The 16,929-nt window shown below is 37.2% G+C and overlaps 1 protein-coding gene across 6 annotated transcripts in view; it reads right to left on the bottom strand.

Annotated features, from left to right (window-relative positions):
• tenm2b (teneurin transmembrane protein 2b) overlaps window positions 1-16,929 on the bottom strand; it is a 253,318-nt gene that overhangs the window by 86,718 nt on the left and 149,671 nt on the right. The window contains exon 1 of one of the 6 annotated variants that reach the window (XM_079898746.1): window positions 14,229-14,607. The exons of 4 other annotated variants lie outside the window; for them this stretch is intronic. In XM_079898746.1, coding sequence (XP_079754872.1) covers window positions 14,229-14,244 — 16 coding nt within the window. In that variant the 5' untranslated portion in view covers window positions 14,245-14,607. Of the gene's footprint in view, window positions 1-14,228; window positions 14,608-16,929 lie in introns of those variants that run through there. One more of the 6 variants, XM_079898748.1, reaches the window with a different exon arrangement.

Here is a 16,929-nt window from a genome sequence, read left to right as displayed (position 1 = left end):
ATTAGCTTTTGAAGTGGATTTACTCAATGTAAAGTCAGTAGACCGGGAAGATTTTAAAACAAGCCGTTCATTCATAAATAAATACGCAAGATCGCTGTGAAAATACAGACCGGAAGACAAAAGACAACGAGCGCAGCGCTGAAAAGGGGCGGGGCTACATAAGGTCTATAATCTATCCCCTATACCAGGGGTGCCCAACCCTGCTCCTGCCGATCGACTGTCCTGCACAGTTCATCTCCAACCCTAATCAAACACACCTGCCTTTAATTTTCAAGCGATCCTGAAGACGCTAATTGGTTGCTTCAGGTGTGTTTGATTAGGGTTGGAGATAAACTGTGCAGGACAGTCGATCGGCAGGACCAGGGTTGGGCACCCCTGCCCTACACTAACCCTACACCTAAACCTTCCCATCACTGAAAACGTTCTGCATTTTTACATTTTCAAAAAACTTCACTTAGTGTGATTTATAAGCTGTTTCCCTCATGAGGACCAAAACATTTCCCCACAAGGACAAGGATTCCGGATATTGCCATCTTTGTGGACACGCACACACACACACACACACACACACACATACACACACTCCAAATGTAGCCTAATGGCTCTCATTCACAACTAATTATGAGCAAGTGTTCTTTCTTACTGCTGTGTAAATGTCCTTGGATAGAAAAAAAGGGCCATTTGTTCTTACCCTATTTATAGTATTTGTGAATGTGGACTTAATACAGGAATTCCTACACTTTTTTTGTCAAATAACCCCTTTAACCTAAAATATTTTTTTGAAATTTAAGTTAATATTTATCACGTTCACAGTTCCCTTGTGTCGTTTAATGGTCACACTGACATGCAGGTAAACACAAATATAATTACTTTTTATTTCATAAATTTTTTTCTTATTTTAAAACCATTTATTTCATTCCACATTGTTTTGAGTAATTATTTATTATCCAAAACCTGGCTTAATAAATAGAATAATTTTTACAGAAATAATAATAAGCGATTATGTCAAACTACACAATAAGTTTCCATTCCATTCTTTAAATGAGACTTTTATATCAGGACTGTTAAATCAACCTGACATTTTTGCCTTCATGCCCAAAAAATATCAAATGAATTTTAATTAAGGTATTACATTATACCAAGTTATAATATATTAAAAAGATAGTATGTTTATACACTTAAAGGTTTGTATGTATCTGAATTGCATTGTTTTATGTATTTTTAAATGAACAGATGCAGGCAAAAAATGTGCGTCATACAATTAACTCAGTGTTAACTCGCGTGTTAAGTGTTAACTCAGTGATGAATCACGATTTCTACACGAAAACTTATCTGTCCGCATACCCGGTCACAGTGATTTTGCTAAGTAAGACATGTTCCGGGATCAATGTATTTTGATCAGCAGGAAATGAATAACAATGATGTAGAAGCACCAAACCCTGGTTGTTAAACTTGACATAAACTTCTGTCAAATCGGATTGGTTTATTGGAATGTTGTTCCAGCATCAACAAAGATGTTGATCCAGAAACATGTTGCACTTTGTGAAATCATGTTCACCGCGTATACGCCTTGTCCCACTGTTATTATGATTTAACATCCTTTTTCAGATGAGTGGATGAGAAAGAGAAAATCTGCAGTGGCACTTTATTGTCTACCATCAAAGGAGGAAAGATGGGAGAGGACGCAGTCCAACTGTGGGAAAAAGAGTGACAAATCACACCGCAACAAGCGCAATTTATCACTCACCACACTCCTTTATCTGTCGGGTACACAGAGCAGACACCTGTGGCAGACCAGGAGACAACAGCACACACACACAAGAGCTGCAAACCACACACTCTCTCACACACACACACACACACACAGGCGATCTTGTTGCCTTTCGCTGTCCTCTGTGAGTGTGAGTTGGCAGGTCTTCAAACTGGAGTGCAGCCGTTAGCTCTGTTTCAGGACTGATCCTCTCAGGCAAACACAGTGTAACTCGTGCACAATCCCTCTAACTCATTCTCCCTTTTTCAATCTCTTTCTTCTAAACCTTTTCCTCTGTTACGTTCTCTCTCGCATTCCCTCTTGATCTGCTGCATCTGCGTTCACAATAGTTTGGTCAGTGACATTTGTGAAGATTTATCATATCGGTGTCCAACATGACAAACAAAGGCAAAAGAGGATCATGGGCACAGAGGGGGGGAGGGGGAGCGTCTGTGTCGCCCCGCACAAAATGGGGGGAATCATAAGTCATGCAACACATGAGGCCGCCAAACAAAACAAATTTTATTGCCAAGATTATCTCGCAGAACACAATTAAAGCCTTCAAACTTCCAAAATAACTACAATTATCAACTCAAATCAACAAGATCTAACACAATTCTATAACTCGAATTGGTCAGGTTAATCACAATAAGCTTAATAATGCCATTTTGCGAATAAACTTTGAATGCAGCTCTAAAGTCACAGAAAAGAACACAAAATGACTGACTCACAATATAATTATGTTATGGAATGGGATCTGTGTTAGACAGGATATAGAGGAACCACTTATTTATTGGAGGTTAATGTTTTATAGCTCAAAATAATTAATTGAGGTCAACTTTATTTTTCATATAGTTTGCACAAACTTTATCTCAGACTTTAAAATCCCTAAACATTGGTTTAAAAAATAATCGTACAAAATTCAAATCCCAACACATATTGTTTTGGTGCACCTGCTTTCTTGAAGGGATAGTTCAACCAAAAATGAAAATTCTATCATAATTTACCCTCACGTCGTTCTAAACCTTTCTTACTTCTGTAAAACAAAGCTATCTATCATAAAGCTGATCTTTATGTGCTTTCATTGCTGTCTAAGCAAACCAATTCAGATACTGTATTATAAACATCCCATTTCTGATTTTTTCCCCTAAAGTTATAAAAAGAAAGTGTAAATGTAGGTGGAAGAAGAAAACGGGAATGATGGGTGAACAGCAAATTTGGCTTTGAACATACATAAAGAAAGCACCGTATCTAAACTATAAATGTTCAAAATTGGTAAAGGTAGCGCAGTAGAAAACTGCTGTGACTGACTGTCTGAATGTCAGTGGTGGCAAACACACTGGCCAGCTGGAGTATCACAGTCAGCAGGTTTTTCAGCAGGACTGAATCATTTTTGGGTAACCTCTTCAGAAGTGCAGTAGTTCCCATGGTGACTGGGCACCTGTGGTTTGTAGATAAATCTGAGGGAAATGGAGTGGGCCACAGTAAGTTCCCTTGATAACACCCGTAAGCGATAAGTTCAAAGCAGCACGATGCTTCAGCGTCATGGATGGTTTTGTGAAGTTGTTTGTGGGAATAATTATGGAGACGTTAAACTTGAGAAGAATATCTAGGGAAAAATGAACCGCTTATGCCAAACACACTCAAAAATATCAAGAGCTGTGCAGGTGTATGCAAGGATTTCTCTTTTCTTTTATAGCTTGGTTGAAAACAGGTGTGGGAGCTACCTTTTCATCTCACCGTCTGTCTCGACCCATCTGTGTTTCCTCATTTCTCTCTCAGTCTGTTTGCTTACAGTGATTCTCCATTTCAGTGTTGTGGGATGCTGTAGAGCTGTTGACTGCCCAAAGTCTGTTTTCTGTGTAATAAATCTCAGCCTTGAACAACAGCAGAGTAAGTTCTGTGTGGTAACCTTGGCATTGATTTCAATGATCGAAACATTCATAAAAGGCCCTTATCAATACAGTCAAACTCCCAGCAAATCCTTTAATCCTTGAAAACTATAATGGCCAAACATCATGAAACATTAGGGCTGGGTAAAAAATATCGATTTCTCGATTTTAATCGATTCTCATTTTTACGAAACAATATCGATTCATAAATCCCAAGAATCGATTAGTCATCCTGTTTTCAGTTGATGAATGAATAGATCATTGTTGCGCGCACCCCATCCAATAAATCGCAATAATCTTTGTGCTTTGTTAATAGTGCAAAGACGTTAGTAAACAATGTCACGTAACGTCACATTTACCTCAGAAAAAACACATCCAGTGACCATAAACTTTTCTAGCTGACTAACGAGTCAGCTAGAAAAGTTAACTCTAGAGAGGAGCATTTTGTTAAATATATGCACCATATTATATATTCATTATAATTTTTAATGTTCTTCAATATTTAATGCATGTTTGAATAAATCTAGAAAGTTTTTTATGACAGCCATCATTTAAAATTGTATATAATTTCATATAACTTTATTATTATAAAAATAAATAAGTGTATTTTAAGTGTTTGTATACAAATCAGTTCATTTTTACCTTCAATATTATAGTAGGCTAATGAAGTTTTCCTTGAGAAAATTTGCAATGTATTGTACCTTATAGCCAAAATAATCGATATTGAATCGAATCGAATCGTAATCGAAATCGAATCGAATTGCAAGCTTGTGAATCGAAATCGAATCGAATTGTGAAATTTGTGTCAATACCCAGCCCTAATGAAACATCATTAAAATTTCAGCATCTATGAACACAAAAGCTCTTTTAAAGTCAGCCAACATCAAGTCAAGTCCAACTGTATATTTAATAAACATTTTTTTGCTGTAATTTAAGTAAAGGTAGTAAGAGAACTGACTGGAAATGACAGATTTGAACTCGTCTGTATATATACACGAGACACTGTGCAATATGTCGCTGCAAATGCATGACACACCAGGCTGCGTATCTAACAGATGCACTCTAACAATATGTGATAGTTGGTAATAATGTGATATGACACTGATGTCACTGAGATTTGACCCTTTCTCTTTAAAGCCCCTGGGGACAGATTGCTAGAAGGGAGGGGCTCTCTATTTTTGGGAAAGGTGCAACAGTTTGGGGGCACATGGGACAGCTCAAAAACCTAGAGAGCTGCCTACGGAGACAGTATTTTAAGGCATTATAGGTACGCTTCTGACAGTGCACACATTTCACAAGTTCACACTTACATACAATTAGAGGGAGTAAAGTTTAATGCGTAATTGGCATGCTGTCTGGGGAGAGGGCTCCGAGCTCGGAGTTCGGCCCGAACCCAGAGTATGTAAATGGGAGAAGGGGTGCTAAAACTGTCAACGAATTGAGGTGAGACTGCTGAATATATATATACACCTCTTACCGTTGATTGCTGAGTGCTCTCCACTCGTGTTAATTATCTGAACGTGCTTCTCCCGACCTTTGTTAATAAAACATCATTTAAAGACTCAGTTCTTGTTTTCTGCCATGTTGAGGAAATTATGGTGCTCTCACTTTACCCAACTACTAGCAGACTAGCGCTCAAAAGATTGCCGTTAGTAGGATTTTTTTATGTTTTTGAATAAAGTCTCTTATGGTCACTTTCAAGGATGCATTTATTTGATCCAAAATACAAAAAAAAAAAACAGTAATGTTGTGTAATATTATTATAATTTAAAATAACTGTTTATTATAATTTTAAAATATAATTTATTCCTTTTTTCAGGATTCAACAAACAGTAGGGCCCTATGATTACTACGAACACTAATATTATTAATAATAATTAAAACATAAGATTAAAAGATAAATTAAATTAAAGTTTTATGCCTTAATTCTGTTGCCAGAAAAATGTAAATACAACACAGACTTTCTATAGATATCTATGAGATATTTCATAGAATTGATTCTTAAATCATTGATTTAAAATTTTTAATTAAACCATTAAAATGAAATCCAGAAAACTTAAAACAGAAAACACAGAATTTGGTAAAAAAAAAAAAAAAAAAAAGGAATTTGAGGGGAAAAAAATATTTTACAATGCCCTAAACATGCAATTTGTTTTATTTATTTATTATAATTTATTGTTAAATTGTATAAGTTTCATGATTTCAAATAATTAGACATGCTTTTTGAAAACTAAAAATTTATTTAACCATTAAAATGGGAGTCCAAAACATTTAAAACGGAAAAAAACTGAATCCAGAAAAATTTAAACGGAAAAAACGGAATTTGGGAAAAAATAAAATGGATTTCATAGGGCCCTACAAACAGCATGCAGAATGGGCTTGTGTTTGATTTAGCACTAATCACTGAAAAAAGATGACTAAAAAATGGATGAGACTGTGGTTGGAGAAACACAGTTGAATTTGTTTTTGCTCCCTCTTGCCATATCTCTATCCTCCTCGCACACTCTTTCCTCTCGCAATTTTATTGGTTGTTGTTCATCGTTGCTCTCCGATTTATTGAAGGTGTGCACCTGAAGCCATGTCAATCAGATTTCAAACATGTCAAACTGGCTGAGATGTGGGGCTTTGCATCTATATGCCATTTTAGTCTTTTGGTCAGGCTAGTCACAAACATCACAGTAAGGAGGCATATCAAGTAAGGATTTCATGGTGAGGAAATTTTATTACAGATAACATTGGAATGATAAGTGATAAGTGATATCTGACTCCTGATGCACTGTGCTGCGACGCTGCAGCTAGTGCTGTATCTGTATGGAGCATAGCAGATGCTTTCAGTTTATAACTGTAGCATGGAGATTGTGGCAAAGATTGTTTAAAAAAAACCAGACTCAGCTGGGGGAGCCCATCCTCCTCTGGCAAACCACAAATAACAATAAACTGTATGGTATGGTATGTATAATACTTTTTGTCTTTAATGAATAAATTGTTTAATATGTTAACAAGATATATTCACTGATTTAAAGTCTTATAAGCCAATCCTATAAAACGGCATTATTCAGTGAATCATGCTTCACTGTCTGGCTGGTGTAGTCAGTAGATGTCGCTCCCTATGATAATTTATAGTCTTTGAAATCCATCCGAAAATGACTGGAGGAGATTCAGGCAGTGCTCTGTGAAGCATCACTAGTACAGGCTGTAGAATGTTATGACAGATTTAAAAATTCTATATAATAGAGTCAAAATGAATATAAAAAATAAAACACTAAATCTAAAATCAGTCATTTATGCTACAAGTGAATTTAGGAATCCCAACATTAAAATGTACAGTATGAAAAAGGAATACTTATTTTCACCTTTGAGAAAGATTACATTTAAGTGTTATTAAATTCGTAGAGTTTTTAAAGATTAACTTTAAGTGTTGACTGTAAATGTTATCTAAATATAAAAATAGCACTATCAGCCAAATACTGATCAATTAAAAAAGCTCTAAAGTCAACCAAAAATAACTGAAAGATATCCAAAAAGTTATAAACAAAATTGTACATAACTTAACTAGTTAAAGTACTAAAATGTTTTGACATTCCCATCATTAGATATTATGAAACTCAGAATATATATCCCAAAGTAAAAACAGGCTTCTTGCTCGGTTTAAGTAAAGCTTTCAAGTCTTTTTCACTGATTATATTCTGCAAGCTACAGTATTAAGATACATGGTAATATCAGTGCTTATCAGTCAATCTGGACCGGTTTATCATAAAAGAGAGTCTGCTTGTGAACTGCTGAGTCTGCTCTCATATAACACAAAGCAGCACTTAGGACTTCTCTTCTGTCATCAGCTTTTGGCTCTCCTACGAGGACATGAATAAATCACCGCACCAACCCACCGACTGCAGCTGCCTTTGACATCTGCTATGTCAGATAGACAATATTCTTAACTGGTGTCGCGACAGAACAAAAGTGGCCTACTTTTTTCACCCTCTCCTTCATTTTTTGCTTCTTTCTCTAAAGCTTCCTCCCCGCTCCTCCATAGAACATCCTCCCACCGATACGCCTTCCTATGTCTCGAATCTTAAGAACTCTGCAGCCTTGCCAGGGATCAAAGAGGATGAGTTTCATCCAATGAGAACCCGTCTCTCCGCATGACAACACTTGGCTCGTTCCAATCAGCTTGCATCATTTTTCCGACTACTGTCTGTCTGTCTGGATCACTGGCATAACAAAATACGATTTATTAGTCTGCGTTCTCACATTGTCTCAAATGTTTTTTCCTCTTGAGCAGTTTATTGTCTGAGCATCGCAAACGGTGCCATCTAATCCATAAATAGGGATTACTAAATTTAACTGAAGCCTTTGAAGTAAGTGCACTAGATTTGGTCACAGACACACCATATTGCCCAGAGTTTTCCACAGCAGGTCTCAGCGGTAATGAGTTTATGAATCGGCGGCCTCGCAATATGAGATTATCAACGACGCAGCGTCTTCATTAATATTTGTCTCTACAAAAACAGAATATTGTCCTTGTCATTTCGAACATATTGCTTAAATATCACACACAAACCTCAGCGAGAGGAAACTGAATGGACAATTCCTAAAGTTCTCCACTGCTATAAATAGAGAATCAAGTGCTGTCTAAGTGATGAATTATTGAAATAAGCTGTGCCTAATCTAATGGAGATCGGGGTTGCTCTAGTGCTGGGAGGCAGATGTCAGTCAGAGCTGACACATGTGACAGCCGTGTGTGTCAGTGTCCAGAGGCGATGAGAAGGGCCCAGGGGAACAGCTGTCCTGGGTCATTAGTGAGGAGAGGGCTAGTGGGCAGGGTGGTCAACCCTGTATCAGGCTGGACACTGTGGGGCTGTGACCGTTGACATGTGGGCTGGGCAAACCATTGATTCCAGTAAGGATGAGGAACACTGCACTGAGGCAAACTCAGCAATGCTTTGCATCATCAGACCCCGAGGAGAAGAGCAGCGGCTGTTGTTCAGCACAGCTCCCCCTATAGAGTATCAGTGCTGGGAGTGATGCAACTCTTGTACAGCAAGGGAGCTATCACAACATACACATGCACACTCACTTAAAAGAAAAAAGAAAAGAAAGCATAAATGGTTTCAATTCTGAAGGATACTCTTCTGAAGCACATTATGCATTTATTTTAAACTCTGGCCACCTAGTTACTGTTGCTTACAAGTTTTATAAAACATTTCATTAGAGAGAACAGGAGAGTGTGATATTCAGTAAATGAGCGTTCAGTGTTCGTAAAGAGGTGAAAAAATATTTGAGCTATTTTTCTTACATAGGCTTGAATGAATAGTAGCAATTCAAAGTATTTTTATCTGCCACGATTCTTTGAAAGAAATTGCACAGAAACATGCAGATCAGAATCAAGGCAAACAGTACTTGCAGTCAAATAAAAAGGCTTAATTTAACTGCAATTTCAAGTGAACATATTTGTTTCTAACATATGCTTTGACTAATGTGAACTCTTTAGTTCAATCAACACTATGAAGTGACATTAAATTAGAAACATTAATTTACTTTGAAACATATGTAGGTGTGCTTTCTAATGACATACATTTAATCGCAGCATGAACCTCTAAAGATTTATTTAAAGGAAAACAAGAGCATTTATCCTCTTTGGGTAGATTGTGTCACTATTATAACTGACCTGGCAACAATGTTTTACCATATTTTTGGATCACGTCCACAAAATTCAATCAAAACTAGCCAAAAGCACAGATGCTCCATAGACTTACTTGAGAAAAGAGGAAAAAGCTTGGTTGAGAAAATGGCGGATGGCAACAGTTGCTAAAGTAGGATGAACAGTAACGTTTTTTTTATGTTTTTTAAATGCAGGCTTAGTGATGCATCAATTGTTGGATAAGCAACACAATGCACAAGTGCACAGTCTTTAAATACAGTAGAAAACATTATATTGCTGTTAGGGGAACAAAAAATAACTTGCTCTGAAAACAGTGTGCACTGAAGTCTAAATGAAAATGGGTTTATAAATATTAATAGAAATGAGTCATGTTTTAAAAATCTCGCTCTATAAGACTCTTAATTTAAATGATTGTTGAAATGATGTACATGAGCATGACAATGAACAAGTGCTACAAAACAAGCCATCTTGCATTTAAAGCTTCATACATTCAACAGAGACTGAAAGAGAAAAAGCACATAGCTGTAATTAACATGAATAAAAGACTGGGGATTTAACAGCAAACACTAATTCCATATGACCTACTTATTCCAAAAGCCTTTCCAGACTGCCTCTGGTTAGCTATACCGGAAACAGCAAAACAGAAGTTCAAATGCAAGTGACACCATTTGCTATCCAATCATACTAGCCTTTATGCATATTTCTCAACAACAACTGAAACTAAAACTTAGCCTATACTACAAAGCGTGAAACGAGAGACCATGGCAGACGGACTAAACTTAGTCCAGACTAAACTCCTGTCCATTAAGGATGATGGAGTGGGCCTTTGAGACGCAGGCCATTAGGCTGGAGGAGTGTGTGTGGAAAATAGGCACCATTTCTCACGTACTTCCTCTTTGACAGCACCAGTGATGATACTTAAAGCATGGGCAGAAGTGAGGGAGTCAGAGATGAGCGGTGGATGAGAGATATGAGTGTGTCCCTGGAAGACTGAAGCTGCTGGACAACAGTGATGGGAGAGGGAGTGTTCCCCTGTCCCTAAGAAATGTTGAAATGTAGGCCAGGGAAGAGAGGAAGGGAGATGAGGGGCCGCAGAGATAATGGCTCTACAACTCTCCATAAATCATGAAATATGGCAGCACAACATCTTGAGACAGTACCGCCGCTCTCTATACACAGAGTATGCATTTTGTGTAGGACAACAATCCCGGGGGTAAAAAAAAAAAACTTTCATTCTTATATTAATATTAACTTAAATATAAAAAAAAAACGCGCACGCTTGTGACACACCATTCCCGCTTCTGCACCGTCCCCACCTCATAATTGATCGACAACTATCACACTTCACAAACATGTGAAGATGTTTTTTCTTTTTTTTTGCTATCAAATTTACAGGGTAAGATTAGTGCTGCATGATTAATCATATCGCAATAGCGATGTCAAGCCTATGCGATTATATGACGCAAAATAAAATTTTATAAATTTTTATAACATTTTATAAATTTTATAAAATTTTCTACATTTTATAAAATTTTATAAATTTTATAAAATTTTATAAAATAAATAAATGCATGTGTGGACATGACAACCCATTCTCTCTGAGAGCTGTTTGCCCATTTTCTACACCGCCAATAAAAAGAAGACAGTTTAGGCAGTGGCACGTGTGGCGCTTATGGTCACGTCGTGACTTTTTCCGGTGTGCAGCGCGGAAAACAGGTGAAGATAATGCCGAGAAGACGGACACTGAACTGGTGGCCAGAAAAAAATCTACCTCTGTTTTATGGCAATATTTTGGCTATAAGATAACCGACACTGAGCAGAGAGAGCAGGGCTGCCAAGTCTCAGTCATTCAGCTTGAGACTCACGCAATTGACACTTTTCACACGCTCTCACGCCACACATCCACTTTCTCACGCAGAGAAAAATTGCAGAGCAAAGAGGACACTGACACCGACAGACTAGACAGAGCAGCTTACTTTTGATAGGAAACAAATTCTCAGCTCTCAGATTCTGTCAATTTTATTACGAAATTCAAACAATAGCGTTTTGGCGCTTGTAAATGTGACGTGACAGATCGTGGTCGTGAACCGAACATCTCTTACTCTTTACTAGTTAATAGTAAATAAAGACGAATGAACAATAGGTGTGTTGAAAGATACAGTACAGCTTACCGAATGGTTTATGCCTCATACATAATATCGATGAATCAGTGTTTTTCAACCGCGGAAAGAGGTCAATAAAACAGCTGGAGAACAATGTCACATAACGTTACATTTACCTCAGGAAAGTCATTTGATAGCATGTTAGTTGGCTAGACAAATTAAATAGAGAGAGGGCTATTTTCCTAAATATGTGTTATTATATTTTTACTTATATCATTAAAATATTGTAACGTTGTTATTGTAGCCTAGTAAAAACCACATATTTAATTTGAGTTGTTATTTTTAATCTTTCATAATAATACCAGCTGACAGGGCTCTCTGTATGTTTTTACATGTATCTACTGCACAATATTTATCCAAATAAATCTATATTGAAACAAGATCGGAATCAAATCACAAGATTTGAATTGAAATTGTGAAATTTGTGTCAAACAATAATAAAAACAGTAGCCTACCAGTCATTGTGTCATGTAAATATTGTAACATGTTGTCACTAAACTTAAAATTCTGTTTAGCTACCAAATGTTTTGACAATCACAATACACTTTCACCAAAAATACACCACAGACTGAGTTTAGACAAAGCATTATGTTATATCCTGCTTAAATGTCCCTGCTTGTCTGGACAGAATGTTAAAAATATCTTATTTTCATGAGCATACAAATGTTCTTATTTATTGTTCTATTTGTTTTATTGTACTACTAATGCAAAGATGACGTCATTATTTAATTTTGTAAAAAATCTTATTTTAATCTGAAAACACTTGTTGTTGCTAGTTTGAGTTGAGAAAAACACATTTCAGCATTATCACTAATCTGTGTGAGCATTTTCCTTGAGAACCAAGCAAGTTGACTCATGAAACCATTTGTTTATTAGGCTAGCCTATATCGCAATCGCAATAATTGACCTCAATAATCGCAATATGACATTTTCCCCAAATCGTGCAGCCTATATTTGTAGGGCTGTCATGATTCCTAAATTAAATTCGAGTGTTCGATTTAAAAAAAATCCTCGATTGCAATTTTTCCGAGCCGATTAACCAGCAAAATACCGGAATTCCACAGATGAGAATCCATGAACCGCATTATTAGATCAATATATTAAAACAATTAAAAAATCATAATATAGGATAGCATTGTGCTATTATTTATAAACCTACGCTAACACAGGAGTGTTACAGTACAAGTGCTACGCTAACATCCATCAATATGTTTAAACCCTTGGTCTGAGTTTGCATGTTTAGATGTCCACGTGTTCTTGTTCAAAAAACTACAGAGGCATAGCATTTCTATCGCATAATAGTCAAGATTAAGTGGACATTTGAATTAAATGTTGTTTGGCCAAAATTAAAAAAGGATTTAATCATGCTGTAAAGTGTAACAAAAACAGTCACCAGGCCACTTGCGCCCTCTGCCAGCATTTGTTATAATAAGCATTTGTTGTACACAAGTTGATTGTTAAAGTATTACACATATATATTATACATATTTAAACAGTGTTGTTAAAAAAAAACCATAAAACTACTTGCTTTTGAAACTTTCTTTGAACCAATTATTATTGCCTCATTGTTATTATATATGCATTTTAAGTCACTTTAAAGGCTGTTGTTCACTTAGGTCTATTTTATCACCAAAAAAAAATAATAATAAAAAAAAAAATATCCCATTACTCGATTAATTATCAAAATAATAAACAGATTACTGGATTACCAAAATAACTGTTAGTTTTTTTTTTAATATGTAGGCTATCATTTTAGTTTGTATTTTATACATTAGAGCTACAATTGTAAATCATTTAAAAAAAAATCATTTTATTGAAGATGTATATCTATCTGACCCCTATTGTAGTTGTGTGAGGTGCACAAAAAATATTCAACTTAGGGCAGAGATTTGGCCAGCAGCGGCCCTAAGACATAAATGTTTAGCTGGTGATGCTATAATGGTAATGGTAAAAAAAACGGGGGGGAAAAAAAGGATAACATAAAGCAGTAAAAAACAAACTCCAAAAAAGTAAATTGCTAAGCTGCATGAGATATCCTGATAATTACAGTATCACAGATGCAAACTTTGATTGCAATCAGGATGCCACAAGTCAAACTTTACATATGGGTGTGTCTCCTGACATAATCAGAACTCAGACGAATATAAATTATTACTATCATACATTCCAGACTCATTTGACAACAATCATTACATTTAACAGATGAACAATGTCATACTGAATATAAACTCACTTGTAACTTACTGTGGAGGCAACGCATATTCTCGCGACACTGATGCTTATTCAAGGCGAACGATAATTTGATAATAATGAGAAATATTTAACTGGAGTCATTTCTTGGTGAGCTAAAAAAAGTATTTGGTTGCCTAATTCGGCCATGTACTACATACGCGCGCATACAAAACAACTACTAAATAATGTATGTGGATGTTTACGCTGTCGTAGAGATTAGCACATTGCCATTATGACTATGACTCTTGCGTGAATAAAACCAATTAAAACTATCCTCCCCTTGTTTATATCAACATGAATTAGCCTACCTCACTATAATTATTACGAAAGTAAAATTTAAGCCATACTGCATCCCAACGCATCAATTTACGTCTCGCACGGCAATCCTTGTCACCATTTATCACTGAACTTAAATGTATCTCCTCAGGAAAAGAAGAAAACGCCGCTAAAAGTCAAACTCCCTGTGTCACTGAGTCGTAAATGGACCTAATATAGACCAAATGAGAGCCTTCTGTCAAATGACAGTCTCTTACCTTTCCTTTTCTCCATACTGCGAGCACAGTGTCCTCTCTCACACTGTCACTCAGTCATTCTGCCGTTACAAGAGTGCTGGGGACGAGAGCTTGCTCCTCAACGGCGCGAATTTTGAATCCCCGCGTTGTATTCGTGTCGTCGTGTTTGTCAGTCCGGCGACGCGTGAGCTGTTTAGGTGTGTCTGGTGCGCTGATGGTTATACCACGAGATGCGCCACAGCCAGCGGTTCACCGAGACGCGGGCGAATGAGAGAGAGAGCGAGCGTAAGGATGGTGAGGTGAGCTCATGGTGTGTGATAGTCACTGAGCTGATTTGAATCAGGGCTCCTCCTGCGCGCCCCTCACGGTTATTCTCCTCCCAAAAATGCGCTCTGGTGTCGCGGCTCCGTGCCTTAGGAAACCAAAACTGATCGCATCGGATACGCAGTGATGTTTTATCGATATTTCATCACTGACGCCGTTTCCAAAGATCGATATTAATTAATCAGGTGCTGAAATATTCATATTTGACATTCCTGCTGCTGCCTTACAGCCAGAATATTATGGTTTGAGCATGTAAATGTCTTGCTGAAACTGGCATTAATGGCAAGCCTCAGCGGGCAAAATGTAATGCAGAGATACGAGAATTTACAATCCGGTTTATCCACACATTCACAGGCTGTTGTATCCACCTTAAAGTATTTTGCAACGCGAAAGTAAGCTGTTTTCTCTGAATGTGCGATCTTTATAGCCACTCGAGGTAAAAAACTACAATAATTATGAAGTGGTAGGCCTAAAACTAATGGCAAAATGGTAAAAGGTAAAACGATTTGTGCTTGAAACCAGTGGGTTTAATAAAAAAAATATATATATGAAAATATCAGTTTGCAATATTAAGCAGTATAACTGACAGCTTTTTGTATAAAATAACTGGAAGCGGATGACACCTGAAGCCTTGCACATTCAATTTACTAATGGCTGCACACATTTTTATGTTGAAAATTAGGTGGATAGAAATATTAACAACAGCAACAAAAAACAAGCATTTTCATATCTTCTTTTATGTTATACAGAAGAAAGAATGTCTAACATGAGGGACAAACATGAGGGTGAGTAAATGATAGCTAGTTTGAGTGGAACTGTCTCTTTAATGCTAAAGAATAAACAGGTGTTGGAATCTTTCTCACAAAGGTCAGAAGTGAACAGCGGTGTCTGTTGGAACAAAACTGGATGAGCAGGTTGTGATTGGATCAGAAATATCATTTGAGGTAATAAACTAAAGTTAAAAGATTGAATTCCAATTATTAACATTAATCCTTATTAACATCTGTTTTATCCTCACCTAAATGAATCAGTTCAGGAGTATAAGGTCTGTTTGCTGTCACATTATTACAACAGAATCAATTTCCCTGGGATGTTCCCTGGGATTTCTGGGATGTCACAGTGTCCTCGCCCAGGGCCTGTCAGCTTTGTGCTCTTAATGGTAGATACACTCATGTCACTGCATATTATGATAATACATTAGGTGCGAGTTAGACATTATTAAGGAGCACAAAACATTACCCATGCAGCACCTCTAGCACTGCCAGGTGGTGTCACTTTCCTCCAAGACAAATCTGAAGGCACACCCTCCCTTTTAGAGATATCGGCTGCGAGCACAAGAAGAGATCTCATTAGAGCTTAATTCAGAGACAAACTGTCTCGCCTAAAACTGACGTTCTTTTGGCGTGGGGATGTATTTGCTGTGTTGCGGTGCCGCTCCTCGACCATTTCCAAGAACCTTCGCATTGTGCGGAGAGACACTACAAAGCAGCCGGCTCTTCCCACGCGCGGGCATCCGTCCTCATTACCCCAGCACGGGCCTTGCTGCCAGCACTCACAAAGAAGCCAACCGCCCAGAGACAACGCAAGTACTGCTGCTCCAGCACACTGACAAACAAGAGAGAAAGTGATGCAGGAATAGAAGAACAATGGAGGAGAGAGACTGTATGTGCCCATATTTAAAAGAGCAAGCGAGGAGGCCAAGCTCAACTCTTTGTGCATGCAATCGCCATAAACCCACTTAAAAACTAGTGGAAAGTGTGTATAGGCACTGCTATGTCATAAAGCTACTCTAAGGATGACTCTGGCATGAATGGTTGATGACATACAGTACATGTTATGTATTGTTTTGGAGGTATGTCCATTTTGTCCGTTTTTAACACGAGAATTGAGAGTGGTGGGTGAATACCCGGCCTATACATTGTTTAAATGAATACATTATAGCTAACTGTGTGATTTGTATATGTACATTTCTGAAATACATAACCTCTGATAGAAGATCACTCTAAATTGTAATGTATACATGCATTTTCTGTAAAGCTGCTTTGAAATAATATGTATTGTGTGAAAAGCGCTATACAAATAAATGAGAATTGAATACTGGGCAAAATTGTTGCAATCCTGTATACAGAACTCAACGGCCTTGCAGTTTATGACAAAATGAAACTTCCTTGGTCTTGCTAACAAAGGTAAAGGTATTGATGACACACAAACACAAACAGAAAGAGAGAGAGAGAGCGCTCAAAAATACTTAGTGCCCTTGGTGGTTCTGTTTCACTGAGATAGTATATGACTACTGAGTCTCCATTATAGGGGAGAGAAAGTGAGTCTCGACTGATAGCCATGCACAGAAAAACCTTTATGCACTTACAAATAAAACGTACATATAATACTTTTAAAA

This window comes from Squalius cephalus, assembly GCF_949319135.1.
Source record: "Squalius cephalus genome assembly, chromosome: 17".
In the NCBI taxonomy this organism is placed as follows: domain Eukaryota; kingdom Metazoa; phylum Chordata; class Actinopteri; order Cypriniformes; family Leuciscidae; genus Squalius; species Squalius cephalus.
This window is presented reverse-complemented; position numbering and strand designations above follow the sequence as displayed.